The 21,809-nt window shown below is 43.7% G+C and overlaps 1 protein-coding gene across 2 annotated transcripts in view; it reads left to right on the top strand.

Annotated features, from left to right (window-relative positions):
- Positions 1-21,809, top strand: part of CNOT3 (CCR4-NOT transcription complex subunit 3) — a 45,281-nt gene that overhangs the window by 5,759 nt on the left and 17,713 nt on the right. For both annotated transcript variants that reach the window (XM_085565804.1, XM_085565805.1), the window contains exons 4-12: positions 235-309; positions 2,217-2,306; positions 3,751-3,879; positions 6,909-7,004; positions 10,704-10,923; positions 12,634-12,764; positions 16,458-16,514; positions 20,063-20,417; positions 21,473-21,581. In XM_085565804.1, coding sequence (XP_085421930.1) covers positions 235-309; positions 2,217-2,306; positions 3,751-3,879; positions 6,909-7,004; positions 10,704-10,923; positions 12,634-12,764; positions 16,458-16,514; positions 20,063-20,417; positions 21,473-21,581 — 1,262 coding nt within the window. The remainder of the gene's footprint in view (positions 1-234; positions 310-2,216; positions 2,307-3,750; positions 3,880-6,908; positions 7,005-10,703; positions 10,924-12,633; positions 12,765-16,457; positions 16,515-20,062; positions 20,418-21,472; positions 21,582-21,809) is intronic.

Here is a 21,809-nt window from a genome sequence, read left to right as displayed (position 1 = left end):
AAAACCCGGAAAAATCCCCAAAAAAACCCAGAAAAATCCCCCAAAAAACCCGGAAAAATCCCCAAAAAAACCCGGAAAAATCCCCAAAAAAACCCAGAAAAATCCCCAAAAAAACCCAGAAAAATCCCCAAAAAAACCCGGAAAAATCCCCAAAAAAACCCAGAAAAATCTGAAAAAACCCCAAAACCCCCAGAATTCCCCAAAATTTCCCAAAATTCCCATTTTTTCCCCCAGCTGCACAACGCTGCCAACGCCAACCAGAAGGAGAAATACGAGGCTGACCTGAAAAAGGAAATCAAAAAACTGCAGGTGGGGATTGGGGGAAAAAAGGGAAAAAACGGGAAAAATCATGGGAATAATGGGAAAATAATGGGGAAAAAATGGGGAAAATAATGGGAAAAATAATGGGGAAAAATGGGAAAAATAATGAGAAAAATAATGGGAAAAATAATGGGGAAAAATAATGGGAAAAATAATGGGAAAAATAATGGGGAAAATAATGGGAAAAATAATGGGAAAAATAATGGGGAAAATAATGGGAATAATGGGAAAAATAATGGGGAAAAATAATGGGGAAAATAATGGGGAAAAATAATGGGAATAATGGGAAAAATAATGGGAATAATGGGAAAAATAATGGGAAAAATAATGGGGAAAAATAATGGGAAAAATAATGGGGAAAAATGGGAAAACAAGAGGGAAAATGGGAAAAAATGGGGGAAAAATGGGAAAACAAGAGGGAAAAAATGGGGGAAAAAGGGAAAAATGGGAAAAAAAGATGGAAAAATGGGAATAATGGGGAAAAATAGGAAAAGAAGTGGGAAAATAGGGAAAAACAGGAAAAAAGAGGGGGAAAATGGGGGAAAATGGGAAAAAATGGGGAAAAAAGAGGGAAAATGGGGAAAAAAGGAAAAATGGGGAAAAAAAGAGGGAAAAATGGGGAAAATTGGGAAAAAAGAGGGAAAAGATGGGGAAAATGGGAAAAATGGGGGAGAAAATGGGAAAAGAATGGGGGAAAATAAGGGAAAAGGGAAAAATGGGAAAAAAGAGGGAAAATCGGGAAAAGGGGAAAAAACAGGAAAAAAAGAGGGGAAAAATGGGAAAAAGGGGGAAAAAGAGGGAAAATGGGGAAAATGGGAAAATGGGGAAAAAAGAGGAAAAAAGGGAAAGAAGAGAAAATGGGAGGAAAAAATGGGAATAATGGGTAAAAATGGGAAAAAAGAGGGGAAAAATGGGGGGAAATGGGAAAAAAGAGGGAAAAATGGGGAAAATGGGAAAAATGGGAAAAAAGAGGGGAAAAATGGGGGGAAATGGGAAAAAAGAGGGAAAAAATGGGAAAAATGGGGGAGAAAATGGGAAAAAAATGGTGGAAAATGGGAAAAACTGAGGAAAAAATAGGGAAAAATAGGGAAAAAGGGAAAAATGGGAACAAAAGGAAAAAAGGGAAAGAAGAGAAAATGGGAGGAAAAAATGGGAATAATGGGGAAAAATGGGAAAAAAAGAGGGAAAAAATGGGGAAAAATGGGAAAAAAGAGGGGAAAAATGGGGAAAATGGGAAAAATGGGAAAAAAGAGGGAAAAATGGGAAAAAAGAGGGGAAAAATGGGGAAAATGGGAAAAATGGGAAAAAAGAGGGAAAAATGGGAAAAAAGAGGGGAAAAATGGGGAAAATGGGAAAAATGGGGGAGAAAATGGGAAAAAAATGGGGGAAAATGGGAAAAACTGAGGAAAAAATAGGGAAAAAAGAGGGAAAATGGGGAAAAAGGGAAAAATGGGAAAAAAAGGAAAAATGAGAAAAAGGGGAAAATGGGAAAATGGGGGAAAATGGGGGAAAAGTGGAAAAAAAGGGAAAAAAGGGAATAAAAGGGGAAAAGGGTTAAAAGGGAGAAATAAAGAAGAGGATTTTGGGATATTTTTGGGATATTTTGGGATATTTTAGGATATTTTGGGATATTTTAGGATATTTTGGGATATTTTGGGATATTTTAGGATATTTTGGGATATTTGGGGCTGTTTTTGGGGCTATTTTGGGATGTTTTGGTGCCTTTTGGGCTATCGGGGATATTTTGGGGACATTTTGGGCCGGTTTTGTGCTGTTTTTTGGGTATTTTTGGTCATTTTTGGGGTGTTTTATGACATTTTGGAATATTTGGGAATATTTGGGAATATTTTGGGAATATTTTGGGAATATTTTGGGAATGTTTTGGGCTCGTGCAGCGGCTGCGGGACCAGATCAAGACATGGGTGGCCTCCAACGAGATCAAGGACAAGCGGCAGCTGATCGACAACCGCAAACTCATCGAGACGGTGAGGCCGGATCGGGGCAAAAAACCCGGATTTTGGGAAAAAACGGGAGCGGGGGAAAAAAAATGGGGTTTTGGGAAAAAAAATGGGGGTTTTGGGAAAAAAAAATGGGGGTTTTGGGAAAAAAAATGGGATTTTTGGGGGGAAAAATGGGATTTTTGGGGGGAAAAAATGGGATTTTTGGGGGGAAAAATGGGAGTTTTGGGGGGAAAAATGGGAGTTTTGGGGAAAAAATGGGGGTTTTGGGGAAAAAAATGGGAGTTTTGGGGGGAAAAATGGGATTTTTGGGGGGAAAAAATGGGATTTTTGGGGGGAAATAAATGGGATTTTTGGGGGGAAAAATGGGATTTTTGGGGGGGAAATAAATGGGATTTTTGGGGGGGAAAATGGGAGTTTTGGGGGAAAAAAAATGGGATTTTTTGGGGGAAAAAATGGGAGTTTTGGGGGGAAAAAAATGGGAGTTTTGGGGGGAAAAAATGGGGGTTTTGGGGGGAAAAATGGGATTTTTGGGGAAAATGGGAATTATTGGGGAAATAAATGGTTTTTTTGGGGGGGAAAGGCTTTTTTGAGGGAAAAATGCGATTTTGGGGGAAAAAATGGGATTTTTTGGGGGAGAAATGGGATTTTTGTGGGGAAAAATGGGAGTTTTGGGGGAAAAAAAATGGGATTTTTGGGGAAAATGGGAATTATTGGGTAAATAAATGGTTTTGTTTTGGGGGGGAAAAAAATGGGATTTTTTGAAGGAAAAATGCAATTTTTTTGGGAAAAAATGGGATTTTGGGTGAAAAAATGGGATTTTTTGGGGGGAAAATGGGAGTTTTGGGGGGAAAAATGGGAGTTTTGGGGGGAAAAATGGGATTTTTTGGAAAAAAAATTGGATTTTTGGGGGAAAAACGGGGGGGAAATGGCATTTTTTGGTGAAAAAAAGGGAATTTTTGTATGAAAATTTTGAATTTCGGGTTCTGAGTGGTTTTGCCCATCCTAAATTTGTTATTTTTAATTTTTGGCAGCAAATGGAGGGGAAAAAAATGGGAATTTTAAGTCAAAAAATGGGAAATTTTGGGTGGAAAATGGGGATTTTTGTCTGAAAAATGTGAATTTTGGGTTCTGTGTGATTTTGCCCACCCCAAATTTGTTTTCTTTGGTTTTGGCAGCAAACGGAGGGGAAAAATGGGACTTTTGGGTGAAAAAATTGGAAGTTTTGCGTGGAAAAAGGGAATTTTTGGGTGAAAAATGAGAATTTTTGGGTGAAAAATGAGAATTTCTGTGAAGAAAATTGGAATTATTGGGTGAAAAATGAGAATTTTTGTGAAGAAAAGGGGAATTTTAAGTGAAAAAAACGGGATTTTTTTTGCGGAAAAGGGGAATTTTTGCCTGAAATTGTGGATTTTGGGTTCTGGGTGGTTTTGCCCCCCCTAAATTTGGATTTTTTTGGGGTTTTTGGCAGCAAATGGAGCGGTTCAAGGTGGTGGAGCGCGAGACCAAGACCAAGGCGTACAGCAAGGAGGGGCTGGGGCTGGCCCAGAAGGTCGACCCCGCGCAGAAGGAGAAGGAGGAGGTCGGGCAGTGGCTGACGGTGAGGAAAATCCAAAAAAATCCCATTTTTCCCGGAAAAATACAGTGGTTTATGGTGAAATTTAAAAAAAAAAAAAATTCCGTGAAAAAATCAAATTTTTCCGGGAAAAATCCAATTTTTTCTGGACAAAAATCCAATTTTTTCTGGAAAAAAATTCGATTTTTTCCGGAAATAAATCTAATTTTTTCCGGAAATAAATCCAATTTTTTCTGGAAATAAATCCAATTTTTTTCTGGAAAAAAATTCAATTTTTTCTGGAAATAAATCCAATTTTTTCCGGAAATAAATCTAATTTTTTCCGGAAATAAATCCAATTTTTTTCCGGGAAAAAATCCAATTTTTTCTGGAAATAAATCCAATTTTTTCCGGAAATAAATCCAATTTTTTCCTGAAAAAAAATCCAATATTTCCCGAAAAAAATCCAATTTTTTCCGGAAAAAAATCCACTATTTCCCGGAAAAAATAAAATTTTTCCTGAAAATTTCCATTTTTTCCTCAAAAACATCAGTTTTTTTCCTCACAAAAATCCATTAATTTCTCAAAAAAATGAGGGGCTGGGGCTGGCCCAGAAGGTCGACCCCGCGCAGAAGGAGAAGGAGGAGGTCGGGCAGTGGCTGACGGTGAGGAAAATCCAAAAAAATCCCATTTTTCCTGATTAAATACAGTGGTTTATGGTAAAATTAAAAAACAAAAAAAAATTCCGTGAAAAAATCCAATTTTTCCGGAAAAAAAATCCAATTTTTTCCGGAAAAAAATCCAATTTTTTCTGGAAAAAAAATCTAATTTTTCCTGATTAAATACAGTGGTTTATGGTAAAATTAAAAAAAAAAAATTCCGTGAAAAAATCAAATTTTTCCGGAAAAAAATCCAATTTTTTCTGGAAAAAAATCCAATTTTTTTCTGGAAAAAATCCAATTTTTTCTGGAAATAAATCCAATTTTTTCTGGAAAAAAATCCAATTTTTTCCGGAAATAAATCCAATTTTTTCCGGAAATAAATCCAATTTTTTCCCGGAAATAAATCCAATTTTTTCCGGAAAAAAAATCCAATATTTCTCGGAAAAAAATAAAATTTTTCCTGAAAAAATCCATTTTTTCCTGATTAAATACAGTGGTTTATGGTGAAATTTAAAAAAAAAAAAATTCCGTGAAAAGAGCAAATTTTCCTGGGAAAAATCCAATTTTTTCTGGAAAAAATCCATTTTTTTCTGGAAAAAAAATCCAATTTTTTCTGGGAAAAAAATCCAATTTTTTCCGGAAAAAAATCCAATTTTTTCTGGAAAAAAAAAATTTTTCCTGAAAAAAATCCATTTTTTCCTCAAAAACATCAGTTTTTTTCCTCACAAAAATCCATTAATTTCTCAAAAAAATGAGGGGCTGGGGCTGGCCCAGAAGGTCGACCCCGCGCAGAAGGAGAAGGAGGAGGTCGGGCAGTGGCTGACGGTGAGGAAAATCCAAAAAAATCCAATTTTTCCTGATTAAATACAGTGGTTTATGGTGAAATTTAAAAAAAAAAAAATTCCGTGAAAAGAGCAAATTTTCCTGGGAAAAATCCAATTTTTTCTGGAAAAAATCCATTTTTTTCTGGAAAAAAAATCCAATTTTTTCTGGGAAAAAAATCCAATTTTTTCCGGAAAAAAATCCTATATTTCTCGGGAAAAAAAAATAAAATTTTTCCTGAAAAAATCCATTTTTTCCTCAAAAACATCAGTTTTTTCCTCACAAAAATCCATTAATTTCTCAAAAAAATGAGGGGCTGGGGCTGGCCCAGAAGGTCGACCCCGCGCAGAAGGAGAAGGAGGAGGTCGGGCAGTGGCTGACGGTGAGGAAAATCCAAAAAAATCCCATTTTTCCTGGAAAAATACAGTGGTTTATGGTAAAATTAAAAAACAAAATAAAATTCCGTGAAAAAAGCAAATTTTCCCGGAAAAAATCCGATTTTTTCTGGAAAAAAATCCAATTTTTTCTGGAAAAAAATCCGATTTTTTCCGGAAAAAAAATCTAATTTTTCCTGATTAAATACAGTGGTTTATGGTAAAATTTAAAAAAAAAAAAAAATTCCATGAAAAAATCAAATTTTTCCGGAAAAAAAATCCAATTTTTTCCGGAAAATAAATCAATTTTTTTCCGGAAAAAAAATCCTATCTTTTCCGGAAAAAAATCCAATTTTTTCCAGAAAAAAAATCCGATTTTTTCCTGAAAAAAAATCCAATTTTTTCCGGAAAAAAATCCAATATTTATCGGAAAAAAAAATAAAATTTTTCCTGAAAAAATCCATTTTTTTCCTCAAAAACATCAGTTTTTTTCCTCACAAAAATCCATTAATTTATCAAAAAAATGAGGGGCTGGGGCTGGCCCAGAAGGTCGACCCCGCGCAGAAGGAGAAGGAGGAGGTCGGGCAGTGGCTGACGGTGAGGAAAATCCAAAAAAATCCAGTTTTTCCCAGAAAAATACAGTGGTTTATGGCGAAATTTAAAAAAAAAAAAAAATTCTGTGAAAAAATCCAATTTTTCCGGGAAAAATCCGATTTTTTCCGGAAAAAAATCCAATTTTTTCTGGAAAAAAAATCTGATTTTTCCTGATGAAATACAGTGGTTTATGGTAAAATTAAAAAACAAAAAAAAATTCCGTGAAAAAATCAAATTTTTCCGGAAAAAAATCCGATTTTTTCCTGAAAAAAAATCCAATTTTTTTCTGGAAAAAAATCCAATTTTTTCCTGAAAAAAAATCCAATTTTTTCCAGAAAAAAAATCCAATATTTCTCAGAAAAAAAATAAAATTTTTCCTGAAAAAATCCATTTTTTCCTCAAAAACATCAGTTTTTCCCCTCACAAAAATCCCTTTATTTCTCCAAAAAAAATCCATTTATTTCCATATAAAATCTCCTTTTTTTCCCCCAGAAATGTCGTTTTTTCTCCCAAAATTCGATTTATCTTCCCCGATTTTTTTTTTTTTTGCCCAGATTTTTTTTTGTCGTTTCCGCCCGTCTGAATTTTGTGTTTTTTGGGTTTTTTTGGGTGTTTTTGGCAGAACACCATCGACACGCTGAACATGCAGGTGGATCAGTTCGAGAGCGAGGTGGAGTCGCTGTCGGTGCAGACGCGCAAGAAAAAGGGGGACAAGGATGTGAGTGCCCAAAATCGCCCAAAATCGCCCCAAAAATTCCCCCAAATATCCCAGAATTACCCCAAAATATCCCAAAATACCGTGAAATACAGAAAATATCCCAAAATTACCCCAAAATATCACGAAATACACAAAATATCCCAGAAACATCCACAAATATCCCGAAATACACAAAATAGCCCAAAATCGCCCCAAAAATAGCCCCAAATATCCCAGAATTACCCCAAAATATCCCAAAATATCGTGAAATACAGAAAATATCCCAAAATTACCCCAAAATATCCCCAAATATCTCAGAATTGCCCCAAAATATCCCAAAATATCGTGAAATACAGAAAATATCTCAAAATTACCCCAAAATATCCCCAAATATCCCAAAATTACCCCAAAATATCGCGAAATGCACAAAATATCCCAGAAACATCCACAAATATCCCGAAATACACAAAATAGCCCAAAATTACCCCAAAAATAGCCCCAAATATCCCAGAATTACCCCAAAATATCCCAAAATACCGTGAAATACAGAAAATATCCCAAAATTACCCCAAAATATCACGAAATGCACAAAATATCCCAAAAATATCCCAGAAATATCCCCAAATACACAAAATCGCCCAAAATCGCCCCAAAAATATCCCCAAATATCCCAGAATTACCCCAAAATTACCCCAAAATATCGTGAAATACAGAAAATATCCCAAAATTACCCCAAAATATCCCCAAATATCTCAGAATTACCCCAAAATATCCCAAAATATCGTGAAATACAGAAAATATCCCAAAATTGCCCCAAAATATCCCCAAATATCCCAGAATTGCCCCAAAATATCACGAAATACACAAAATATCCCAGAAACATCCACAAATATCCCGAAATACACAAAATAGCCCAAAATCGCCCCAAAAATATCCCCAAATATCCCAGAATTGCCCCAAAATATCCCAAAATACCGTGAAATACAGAAAATATCCCAAAATTACCCCAAAATATCCCCAAATACACAAAATATCCCAAAATAACCCCAAAATATCCCAAAATTACCCCAAAACATCCCAAAGTATCGTGAAATGCTCAAAATATCCCAAAATCGCCCCAAAATACCCCGAAATATCCCAAAATACACAAAATATTCATAAATTACCAAAAATATCCCCAAATCGCCTCAAAATGTCCCAAAATATCCCAAAGTACACAAAATATCCCAGAAATATCCCAAAATGTCCTGAAATTACCCCAAAATATCCCAAAAATATTCCAAAATTACCCCAAAATATCCCAGAAATATCCCAGAAACATCCCCAAATATCCCAAAATACACAAAATAGCCCAAAATCGCCCCAAAACATCCCAGAATATCCATAAGTTACCAAAAATATCCCAAAATATCCCAAAATATGCTGAAATGCACAAAATATCCCCAAAATATCCCCATTTTCCCCTTTTTTTTCCTATTTTTCCCCATATTTTCCCCATTTTCCTGTATTTTCCCCCATTTTTCCCCATTTTTCCCCATTTCCCCCCATTTTTCCACTTTTTTTTCCCATTTTTCCCCATTTTTTCCCATTTTTTTCCCCTTTATTCGTCTTTTTTCCCCAATTTTCCCCATTTTTCCCCAGTTTCCCCCATTTTTCCCCATTTTCCCCCATTTTTTCCCTTTTCCCCCATTTTTCCCCAATTTTCCCCATTTTCCTGTATTTTCCCCTTTTTTCCCCATTTTTCCCCATTCCCCCCATTTTTCCCCATTTTTTTCCCATTTTCTCCCCTTTTTTCCCCAATTTTCCCCCTTTTCCCCCCATTTTTCCCCATTTTCCCCCATTTTTCCCCTTTTCCCCCATTTTTTCCCATTTTTCCCCCCTTTTTTCCCCAATTTTCCCCCTTTTTCCCCATTTTTCCCCATTTTCCCCCATTTTTTCCCCTTTTCCCCCATTTTTTCCCATTTTTCCCCCTTTTTTCCCCAATTTTCCCCCTTTTTCCCCATTTTTCCCCATTTTCCCCCATTTTTTCCCCTTTTCCCTCATTTTTTCCCATTTTTCCCCCTTTTTTCCCCAATTTTCCCCCCATTTTTTCCCATTTTTCCCCATTTTCCCCCATTTTTTCCCTTTTTCCCCCATTTTTCCCCATTTTTCCCCGCGGATCCCTGACCCCATCCCAGGGATTTATTCCCATTTTAGGGAATTTCATATTTCAATTTTCCCGTTTTTGGGTTTTTCGCCCCAGAAGCAGGACCGCATCGAGGCGCTGAAGCGGCAGGTGGAGCGGCACCGCTGCCAGATCCCATCCAGAGGGATCCATCCCATGGGATCCTGTGGATCCCTGACCCCATTCCCATTGCTCCAATACAATATTTACCATTTTTGGGTATGAATTTTCCCGTTTTTTGGGTTTTTCGCCCCAGAAGCAGGACCGCATCGAGGCGCTGAAGCGGCAGGTGGAGCGGCACCGCTCCCAAACCTCATCCTGGGGGATGGATCCTGTGGGATCCTGTGGGATCCTGACCCCATTCCCATTACTCCCATCGCTCCCATGTGATATTTACGATTTTTGGATATGAATTTTCCCATTTTTTGGGTTTTTTGTCCCAGAAGCAGGACCGCATCGAGGCGCTGAAGCGGCAGGTGGAGCGGCACCGCTGCCAAACCCCATCCAGAGGGATCCATCCCATGGGATCCTGTGGGATCCTGTGGGATCCTGACCCCATTCCCATTACTCCAATACGATATTTATGATTTTTGGGTATGAATTTTCCCGTTTTTGGGGTTTTTTGCCCCAGAAGCAGGACCGCATCGAGGCGCTGAAGCGGCAGGTGGAGCGGCACCGCTGCCAGATCCCATCCTGGGGGATGGATCCTGTGGGATCCTGTGGATCCCTGACCCCATTCCCATTGCTCCCATCGCTCCAATACAATATTTACCATTTTTGGGTATCAATTTTCCCATTTTTTGGGTTTTTCGCCCCAGAAGCAGGACCGCATCGAGGCGCTGAAGCGGCAGGTGGAGCGGCACCGCTCCCAAACCCATCCAGAGGGATCCATCCCATGGGATCCCTGACCCCATTCCCATTGCTCCCATCACTCCCATGTGATATTTATGATTTTTGGGTATGAATTTTCCCGTTTTTGGGGTTTTTCGCCCCAGAAGCAGGACCGCATCGAGGCGCTGAAGCGGCAGGTGGAGCGGCACCGCTCCCAAACCCCATCCAGAGGGATCCATCCCATGGGATCCTGACCCCATTCCCATTGTTCCCATTGCTCCAATACAATATTTACCATTTTTGGGTATGAATTTTCCCGTTTTTGGGGTTTTTCGCCCCAGAAGCAGGACCGCATCGAGGCGCTGAAGCGGCAGGTGGAGCGGCACCGCTTCCAGACCTCATCCAGAGGGATCCATCCCATGGGATCCTGTGGGATCCTGACCCCATTCCCATTACTCCCATTGCTCCAATACAATATTTACCATTTTTGGATATGAATTTTCCCGTTTTTTGGGTTTTTTGCCCCAGAAGCAGGACCGCATCGAGGCGCTGAAGCGGCAGGTGGAGCGGCACCGCTGCCAGATCCCATCCTGGGGGATCCATCCCATGGGATCCTGTGGGATCCTGTGGGATCCTGACCCCATTCCCATTACTCCCATCACTCCAATACAATATTTAGGATTTTTGGGTATGAATTTTCCCGTTTTTGGGGTTTTTCGCCCCAGAAGCAGGACCGCATCGAGGCGCTGAAGCGGCAGGTGGAGCGGCACCGCTTCCACGTGCGCATGCTGGAGACGCTGCTGCGGATGCTGGACAACGACTCGATCCCGGTGGATCCCGTGCGGAAGCTGAAGGACGACGTGGAATATTACGTGGATTCCTGCCAGGAGCCCGACTTCGAGGAGAACGAGTTCCTCTACGATGACCTGGACCTGGATGACATCCGTAATTCGGGGATAAAACGGGGGAAAACGGGGAAAAACGGGGGGGAAAGGGGGAAAAATGGGAAAAAATGGGAAAAAACAGGGGAAAATGGGAAAAAACGGGGGGGAATGGGGAAAAAATGGGAAAAAACGAGGGGGAAATGGGGGGAAAATGGGAAAAAACGGGAAAAAACGGGGGGGAAAGGGGGAAAAACGGGGGGAAAGGGGAAAAAATGGGAAAAAACGGGGGGAAAGGGGAAAAAATGGGGGGGAAATGGGAAAAAATGGGAAAAAATGGGGGGGAAATGGGAAAAAATGAGAAAAAATGGGGGGAAAGGGGAAAAAATGGGAAAAAACGGGGGGAAAATGGGAAAAAATGGGAAAAAACGGGGGGGAAAATGGGAAAAAATGGGGGGAAAATGGGAAAAAATGGGAAAAAACGGGGCGGAAAGGGGAAAAAATGGGAAAAAACGGGGGGGAAAGGGGAAAAAATTGGAAAAAAACAGGGGGAAAGGGGAAAAAACAGGGGGGAAATGGGAAAAAATGGAAAAAAACAGGGGGGAAAGGGGAAAAAATGGGAAAAAACAGGGGGAAAATGGGGGGAAAATGGGAAAAAATGGGGGGAAAATGGGAAAAAACGGGGGGGAAAGGGGGAAAAACAGGGGGGGAAAGGGGAAAAAATGGGAAAAAACGGGGGGGAAATGGGAAAAAACGGGGTGAAATTGGAAAAAGTGGGGGGAAAATGGGAATGAAAGGGAGAAAAACGGGGAAATTGGAAAAATTGGGGGGGGAATGGGGAGAAAACGGGGGGAAAACGGGAAAAAACGGGGGAAATATGGGAATAAAAGGGGGAAAATGGGGGAAAACAGGGATAAAAGGGGGGAAATTGGAATGAAAGGGGGAAAAACGGAGGGAAAACGGGAAAAAATGGGAATGGAAGGGTGAAAAAGGGGAAAATATGGGGGGAAAATGGGAAAAAATGGGGGGGAAATGGGAATAAAAGGGGCAAAATGGAGGAAAAAGGGGGGAAAACGGGAAAAACAGGAATGGAAGGGAAAAAACGGGGTAAATGGGGGAAAAATGGGGATAAAAGGGGAATAAAAGGGGAAAATGGGAATAAAAAGGGGGAAAAACGGGGGAAATTGGAAAAAATGGGGGGGGAGAAAATAGGGGCTAAATGGGAAAAAATGGGGGGAAAATGGGAATAAAAGGGGGCAAAATGGGAAAAAATTTGGGGAAAATGGGAATGAAAGGAGGAAATAGGGGTATAAGAGGGGGAGAAACGGGGGAAATTGGAAAAATGGGGGAAAAGGGGAATAAAAGGGGGAAAAATGGGAATAAAAGGGGGAAAATGGGAATGAAAGGGGGAAAAATGGGGGGAATGGGAAAAAATGGGTGGAAAATGGAGGGAAATGTGGAAAAACCAGGAAAACGGGGAAAAAATAGAGGAAATGGGGAAAAACGGGCAGGAAAAATGGAGTAAATGGGAGGGAAAATGGGGAACCAACCGGAAAAATGGGAATAAAGGGGCTGGGAAATGGGGGATCGGAGGAAGAATGGGATTTTCCGAAGGAAAAACGGATTTTTTTTAGGATTTTTTGGGCCAGGGGTGGGGTTTTTGGGGAGCAGAAGGGGGTTTGGGACGGGGATTTTTTTGGGGAGGAAGTCGGGGGGTTCTGGGGGGTTTTTTGGGGTGGGGGATGCTCAGGGTGACCCCCCCGTGCCCCCCCAGCGCAGGCTCTGGTGGCCACGTCCCCCCCCAGCCACTCCCAGATGGAGGACGAGATTTTCAACCAGAGCAGCAGCACCCCGACCTCCACCACGTCCAGCTCCCCGATCCCGCCCAGCCCGGCTGCAAATGCTGTGAGTGACCCCCAAAATATCCCAAAAATATCCCCAAAATATCCCAAAATATCCCAGAAACATCCACCACGTCCAGCTCCCCGATCCCGCCCAGCCCGGCTGCCAATGCTGTGAGTGACCCCCAAAATATCCAAAAATTATCCAGAAATATCCCAAAATATCCAAAAATTATCCAGAAATATCCCAAAATATCCCAAAAACATCCACCACGTCCAGCTCCCCGATCCCGCCCAGCCCGGCTGCCAATGCTGTGAGTGACCCCCAAAATATCCCAAAATTATCCAAAAAATATCCCAAAATATCCCAAAATATCCCAAAAACATCCACCACATCCAGCTCCCCGATCCCGCCCAGCCCGGCTGCAAATGCTGTGAGTGACCCCCAAAATATCCAAAAATTATCCCAAAAATATCCCCAAAATATCCCAAAAACATCCACCACGTCCAGCTCCCCGATCCCGCCCAGCCCGGCTGCCAACGCTGTGAGTGACCCCCAAAATATCCCAAAATTATCCAGAAATATCCAAAAATTATCCAGAAATATCCCAAAAACATCCACCACGTCCAGCTCCCCGATCCCGCCCAGCCCGGCTGCCAACGCTGTGAGTGAGCCCCAAAATATCCCAAAAATATCCCAAAAATATCCAGAAATATCCAAAAATTATCCAGAAATATCCCAAAAACATCCACCACGTCCAGCTCCCCGATCCCGCCCAGCCCGGCTGCCAACACTGTGAGTGACCCCCAAAATATCCAAAAATTATCCCCAAAATATCCCAAAATATCCCAAAAATATCCACCACGTCCAGCTCCCCGATCCCGCCCAGCCTGGCTGCCAACGCTGTGAGTGACCCCCAAAATATCCAAAAATTATCCAAAAATTATCCCAAAATATCCAAAAATATCCCTAAAATATCCCAAAAACATCCACCACGTCCAGCTCCCCGATCCCGCCCAGCCCGGCTGCCAACGCTGTGAGTGACCCCCAAAATATCCCAAAATTATCCCAAAAATATCCCAAAATATCCAAAAATTATCCAGAAATACCCCTAAAATATTCCAAAAACATCCATCACGTCCAGCTCCCCGATCCCGCCCAGCCCGGCTGCAAATGCTGTGAGTGACCCCCAAAATATCCCAAAAATATCAAAAAAATATCCTAAAATATCCCAAAAATATCCCAAAAACATCCACCACGTCCAGCTCCCCGATCCCGCCCAGCCCGGCTGCCAACGCTGTGAGTGACCCCCAAAATATCCAAAAATTATCCCAAAAATATCCCAAAATATCCAAAAATTATCCAGAAATATCCCTAAAATATCCCAAAAACATCCACCACGTCCAGCTCCCCGATCCCGCCCAGCCCGGCTGCAAATGCTGTGAGTGACCCCCAAAATATCCAAAAATTATCCCAAAAATATCCCCAAAATATCCCAAAAACATCCACCACGTCCAGCTCCCCGATCCCGCCCAGCCCGGCTGCCAACGCTGTGAGTGACCCCCAAAATATCCCAAAATTATCCAGAAATATCCAAAAATTATCCAGAAATATCCCAAAAACATCCACCACGTCCAGCTCCCCGATCCCGCCCAGCCCGGCTGCCAACGCTGTGAGTGAGCCCCAAAATATCCCAAAAATATCCCAAAAATATCCAGAAATATCCAAAAATTATCCAGAAATATCCCAAAAACATCCACCACGTCCAGCTCCCCGATCCCGCCCAGCCCGGCTGCCAACACTGTGAGTGACCCCCAAAATATCCAAAAATTATCCCCAAAATATCCCAAAATATCCCAAAAATATCCACCACGTCCAGCTCCCCGATCCCGCCCAGCCTGGCTGCCAACGCTGTGAGTGACCCCCAAAATATCCAAAAATTATCCAAAAATTATCCCAAAATATCCAAAAATATCCCTAAAATATCCCAAAAACATCCACCACGTCCAGCTCCCCGATCCCGCCCAGCCCGGCTGCCAACGCTGTGAGTGACCCCCAAAATATCCCAAAATTATCCCAAAAATATCCCAAAATATCCAAAAATTATCCAGAAATACCCCTAAAATATTCCAAAAACATCCATCACGTCCAGCTCCCCGATCCCGCCCAGCCCGGCTGCAAATGCTGTGAGTGACCCCCAAAATATCCCAAAAATATCAAAAAAATATCCTAAAATATCCCAAAAATATCCCAAAAACATCCACCACGTCCAGCTCCCCGATCCCGCCCAGCCCGGCTGCCAACGCTGTGAGTGACCCCCAAAATATCCAAAAATTATCCCAAAAATATCCCAAAATATCCAAAAATTATCCAGAAATATCCCTAAAATATCCCAAAAACATCCACCACGTCCAGCTCCCCGATCCCGCCCAGCCCGGCTGCAAATGCTGTGAGTGACCCCCAAAATATCCAAAAATTATCCAAAAATTATCCCCAAAATATCCCAAAATATCCCAAAAACATCCACCACGTCCAGCTCCCCGATCCCGCCCAGCCCGGCTGCAAATGCTGTGAGTGACCCCCAAAATATCCCAAAATTATCCAGAAATATCCCAAAATATCCAAAAATATCCCAAAATTATCCAAAATATCCCAAAATATCCCAAAAATATCCAGAAATACCCCAAAAACATCCCCCGCCTCCAGGACAAAATGACCAAAAAACCACCAAAAAAGGCATTGAAAAGACCCCTAAAAAAAGCATTAAAAAAAGCTCAAAAAAACCCCAAAAAAAACACCAAAAAAAGCCCCAAAAGAGCCACAAAAAAAAGCCACCAAAAAAAGCCCTAAAAAAGCTCAAAAACCACCAAAAATCCCCCAAAAAAGTCCAAAAAAAAAAACCCAAAACTAACTAAAAAAACTCCAACATGCTCAAAAAAATCCCCCCCAAAATCACCAAAAAAGCCCAAAAAAACCCCCCCAAAAAACCCCCCAAAAACCACTAAAAAAAGCCCAAAAAACGACCACAAAACCCCCAAAATCACTAAAAAAAGCCCCAAAAAGCTCAAAAAAACCCTAAATAAACAAACAAAAAAAACCCCCAAAACCCGGAAAAAAAAAACCAAAAACCACTAAAAAAAGCCCAAAACCCCCCCCAAAAAAACCCAAAAAAAGCTCATAAAAACCCTAAAAAACAGCAAAAAAACCCCAAAAATCACCAAAAAAACCCAAAAACCACTAAAAAAAGCCCAACCCTCCCAAAAAGGAATTCAAGAATCACCAAAAAACCCCAAAAAAAGCTCATAAAAACCCTAAAAAAACACAAAAAAAAACCCAAAAATCACCAAAAAAAGCTCATAAAAACCGTAAAAAAACACCAAAAAAAACCCCAAAAATCACCAAAAAAACCCCAAAAAAAGCTCATAAAAACCCTAAAAAAACACCAAAAAAAACCCCAAAAATCATCAAAAAAACCCAAAAAAAGCTCATAAAAACCCTAAAAAACACCAAAAAAAACACAAAAAAAAAAGCCTCAAAAACCACTTTAAAAAACCCCAAAAAAACGCCAAAAAACCAATAAAAACCACCAAAAATCTCTCAAAAAATCTAAAAAAAATCTGCAAAAACCCCCAAAAAAACCCCAACCCCCCCCCCACCCTTTGAATTTTGGGACCCCCCCCAATTTTGGGGTTCCCCTCCCAATTTTGGGGTCCCCCCCGAATTTTGGGGTCCCCCTGACCCCCTTTTTCCCCCCAGGAGAATTCGGAGGACGACAAAAAGCGCGGCCGCTCCACCGACAGCGAGGTGGGACAGGTGAGGGGGACCCCGAAACGGGGAGGGGTCCCCAAAATTCCGGGGGTCTCCCCCACCCCTCCTTATCCCCCCCCTCCCTTTTAATTGGGACCCCCCCCCCAAATTTAGGGGTGTCCCCCCATTTATCCACAATGGATTCTTCCATTTTAAACGGTGTCACCCCCCCATTTTCACAATGGATTCTTCCATTTTTAATGGGGACCCCCCCCTTTAATTTAGGGGTGTCCCCCCCTCCATTTTCACAATGGATTCTTCCATTCTAATGGGGACCCCCCCCTTAAAACTCCCTCCCTTTAATTTAGGGGTGTCCCCCCCCCCATTTTCACAATGGATTCTTCCAATTTTAATGGGGACCCCCCCAAATTTAGGGGTGTCACCCCCTCCGTTTTCACAATGGATTCTTCCATTTTTAATGGGGGACCCCCCCCCAAATTTAGGGGTGTCACCCCCCCATTTTCACAATGGATTCTTCCGTTTTAGACGGTGTCACCCCCCCCATTTTCACAATGGATTCTTCCATTTTTAATGAGACCCCCCCCAAATTTAGGGGTGTCACCCCTCCATTTTCACAATGGATTCTTCCATTTTTAATGGGGACCCCCCCCAAATTTAGGGGTGTCCCCCCATTTGTCCACAATGGATTCTTCCATTTTAAACGGTGTCACCCCCCCATTTTCACAATGGATTCTTCCATTTTTAATGGGGGACCCCCCAAATTTAGGGGTGTCCCCCCATTTATTCACAATGGATTCTTCCATTTTAAATTGTGTCCCCCCCCATTTTCACAATGGATTCTTCCTTTTTTAATGGGACCCCCCCCAAATTTAGGGGTGTCCCCCCATTTATTCACAATGGATTCTTCCATTTTAAATTGTGTCACCCCCCCATTTTAACAATGGATTCTTCCATTTTTAATGGGACCCCCCCCCAAATTTAGGGGTGTCCCCCCCTCCGTGTTCACAATGGATTCTTCCATTTTTAATGGGGACCCCCCCCCAAATTTAGGGGTGTCCCCCCATTTATTCACAATGGATTCTTCCATTTTAAATTGTGTCACCCCCCCATTTTCACAATGGATTCTTCCATTTTTAATGGGGACCCCCCCCAAATTTAGGGGTGTCCCCCCATTTATTCACAATGGATTCTTCCATTTTAAATTGTGTCACCCCCCCATTTTCACAATGGATTCTTCCATTTTTAATGGGACCCCCCCCCAAATTTAGGGGTGTCACCCCCCCATTTTCACAATGGATTCTTCCATTTTTAATGGGACCCCCCCAAATTTAGGGGTGTCCCCCCATTTCTTCACAATGGATTCTTCCATTTTAAATTGTGTCCCCCCCCATTTTCACAATGGATTCTTCCTTTTTTAATGGGACCCCCCCCCAAATTTAGGGGTGTCCCCCCATTTATCCACAATGGATTCTTCCATTTTAAACGGTGTCACCCCCCCATTTTCACAATGGATTCTTCCATTTTTAATGGGGACCCCCCCCCAAATTTAGGGGTGTCCCCCCCTCCGTTTTCACAATGGATTCTTCCGTTTTAAATTGTTTCCCCCCCTCCGTTTTCACAATGGATTCTTCCATTTTTAATGGGGGACCCCCCCAAATTTAGGGGTGTCCCCCCCTCCGTTTTCACAATGGATTCTTCCATTTTAAATTGTGTCACCCCCCCATTTTCACAATGGATTCTTCCATTTTTAATGGGGACCCCCCCCCCAGATTTAGGGGTGTCCCCCCATTTATCCACAATGGATTCTTCCATTTTAAACGGTGTCACCCCCCCATTTTCACAATGGATTCTTCCATTTTTAATGGGGGACCCCCCCAAATTTAGGGGTGTCACCCCCCCATTTTCACAATGGATTCTTCCATTTTTAATGGGGGACCCCCCCAAATTTAGGGGTGTCCCCCCCTCCGTTTTCACAATGGATTCTTCCATTTTTAATGGGGACCCCCCCCAAATTTAGGGGTGTCCCCCCCTCCGTTTTCACAATGGATTCTTCCATTTTTAATGGGGGACCCCCCCAAATTTAGGGGTGTCCCCCCCTCCGTTTTCACAATGGATTCTTCCATTTTTAATGGGGACCCCCCCCAAATTTAGGGGTGTCCCCCCCTCCGTTTTCACAATGGATTCTTCCATTTTTAATGGGGGACCCCCCCAAATTTAGGGGTGTCCCCCCCTCCATTTTCACAATGGATTCTTCCATTTTAAACGGTGTCACCCCCCCCATTTTCACAATGGATTCTTCCTTTTTAATGGGGACCCCCCCCAAATTTAGGGGTGTTCCCCCATTTATCCACAATGGATTCTTCCATTTTAAATTGTGTAACCCCCCCATTTTCACAATGGATTCTTCCATTTTTAATGGGGGACCCCCCCAAATTTAGGGGTGTCCCCCCCCCCATTTTCACAATGGATTCTTCCGTTTTTAATGGGGACCCCCCCCCAAATTTAGGGGTGTTCTCCCCCCCATTTTCACAATGGATTCTTCCATTTTAAACGGTGTCACCCCCCCATTTTCACAATGGATTCTTCCATTTTTAATGGGACCCCCCCCAAATTTAGGGGTGTCCCCCCCTCCGTGTTCCCAATGGAATCTTCCTTTTTTAATGGGACCCCCCCCCAAATTTAGGGGTGTCCCCCCCTCCGTTTTCACAATGGATTCTTCCATTTTTAATGGGGACCCTCCCAAATTTAGGGGTGTTCCCCCCTCTGTTTTCACTATGGATTCTTCCATTTTTAATGGGACCCCCCCCCAAATTTAGGGGTGTCACCCCCCCCATTTTCACAATGGATTCTTCCATTTTTAATGGGGGACCCCCCCAAATTTAGGGGTGTCCCCCCATTTATCCACAATGGATTCTTCCATTTGAAACGGTGTCACCCCCTTTAATTTTCACAATGGATTCTTCCATTTTTAATGGGGACCCCCCCAAATTTAGGGGTGTCACCCCCCTCCATTTTCACAATGGATTCTTCCATTTTTAATGGGGACCCCCCCCAAATTTAGGGGTGTCCCCTCACCCCCCCCATTAACCCCCCCATTAATTACCCCCCATTAATTACCCCCCATTAACCCCCCACCCCCCAATTACCGACCCCATTAATTAACCCCTCACCCCCCCCATTAACCCCCCCATTAATTACCCCCCATTAATTACCCCCAATTAACCCCCCACCCCCCGAATTACCGACCCCATTAATGAACCCCTCACCCCCCCATTAACCCCCCCATTAATTACCCCCCATTAACCCCCCACCCCCCAATTACCGACCCCATTAATTAACCCCTCAATCCCCCCATTAATTACCCCCCATTAATTACCCCCCATTAACCCCCCACCCCCCCAATTACCGACCCCATTAACGAACCCCTCACCCCCCCCATTAACCCCCCCATTAATTACCCCCCATTAATTACCCCCCATTAACCCCCCAATTACCGACCCCATTAATTAACCCGTCACCCCCCCCATTAACCCCCTCCCATTCCCGTTAATTAAGCCGGTTCGTCACGCTAATTAACCCCTCTCCTCCCGCAGTCTCCCGCCAAGAACGGCGCCAAGCCCCTCCCTCATGGCCACGCCCCCTCCCCGGCTGGCCCCGCCCCCTTCCCCGGCCCCGCCCCCTCGGGCGGAGGCTCCGCCCCCTCGGGGGCGGGGCCGGCCAAGGGGGGCGTGGCCAGCGGGGAAAGGGGCGTGGCCGCCGCGGAAAGGGGCGTGGCCGCCGCGGAAAGGGGCGTGGCCGGCGCGGAAAGGGGCGTGGCCGGGCCGGCAGGCTCCACCCCCACGCCCTACGCCCAGGCCCTGGCCCCGCCCCCGGCCCCGCCCCCCAGCGCCCCCCAGCCCCGCCCCCCCAGCGCCCAGCAGGGCGGCAAGCAGAACGGGGCAGGCACCAGTGAGTGAGCGGGGCGGACTGGGAGCCACTGGGAGCCACTGGGAGCGACTGGGAGGGGTTAAATGGGGACTGGGAGGGAGTGGGAGGGGTTAAATGGGGACTGGGAGGGACTGGGAGGGGTGAAACGGGGACTGGGAGGGACTGGGAGGGGTTAAACGGGGACTGGGAGGGGTGAAATGGGGACTGGGAGGGACTGGGAGGGACTGGGAGGGGTGAAACGGGGACTGGGAGGGACTGGGAGGGGTTAAATGGGGACTGGGAGGGGTGAAATGGGGACTGGGAGTGACTGGGAGGGGTTAAATGGGGACTGGGATAAACTGGGAGGGACTGGGATAAACTGGGAGGGACTGGGAGGGGTTAAATGGGGACTGGGAGGGGTGAAACGGGGACTGGGAGGGACTGGGAGGGCTAAATGGGGACTGGGATAAACTGGGAGGGACTGGGAGGGGTTAAACGGGGACTGGGATAAACTGGGAGGGACTGGGAGGGACTGGGACACACTGGGAGCGACTGGGGGGGATGAAACGGGGACTGGGATAAACTGGGAGGGACTGGGAGGGGTGAAACGGGGACTGGGAGGGACTGGGATAGACTGGGACAAACTGGGAGGGAACTGGGAGGGACTGGGAGGGACTGGGATAAACTGGGAGGGGTTCAAGGGGCACTGGGGTTTTTATTTTGGGGTTTTTTGGGGTTATTCTTGGGTTATTTTGAGCTTTTTTGGGTTATTTTGAGGATTTTTGGGAGATTTTTGGGGTTGTTCTGGGGTTTTTGGGTTATTTTGAGCTTTTTTGGGTTATTTTGAGGATTTTTGGGAGATTTTTTGGGGTCATTTTGGGGTTTTTGGGTTATTTTGCTGCTTTTTGGGTTGGTTTTTCGCTTTTTGGCTGGTTTATTCGGGTTATTTCATTGTTTTTGGGGTTAATTGGTCTCTTTTTGGTGATTTTTTTAGCTCTATTTATTTTTCATTGTTTCGGGGGTTACTCGGTGCAACTTTGGGGGGATTTTTTTGGGTTTCTTTGGGTGATTTTTGGGCTCTTTTGGAACCCCCCCAGGTTACAGCTCCGTGGTCGCCGACAACTCCGCGGATCCGGGGCTGGGGGGGGGCGGCGCCCAGCCCCCCCTGGGGCAGCCCCCGGGGCACGGGACCCCCGGCACGGCCACGTGAGTGTCCCAAAATTATCCTAAATTATCCCAAAATATCCCAAAGTATCCCAAAATATTCCTAAAGTATCCCAAAAATATCCTGAATTACCCCAAAGTAACCCCAGCCCCCCCTGGGGCAGCCCCCGGGGCACGGGACCCCCGGCACGGCCACGTGAGTGTCCCAAAATATTCCAAAATTATCCCAAAATATCCCTAAAGTATCCCAAAATATTCCTAATGTATCCC

Source organism: Lonchura striata, chromosome 37 (assembly GCF_050655825.1).
Source record: "Lonchura striata isolate lonStrDom1 chromosome 37, ASM5065582v1, whole genome shotgun sequence".
In the NCBI taxonomy this organism is placed as follows: Eukaryota; Metazoa; Chordata; class Aves; order Passeriformes; family Estrildidae; genus Lonchura; species Lonchura striata.
The sequence above is the reverse complement of the archived record's forward strand: the minus strand, read 5'-3'. Positions and strand labels throughout refer to the sequence as shown.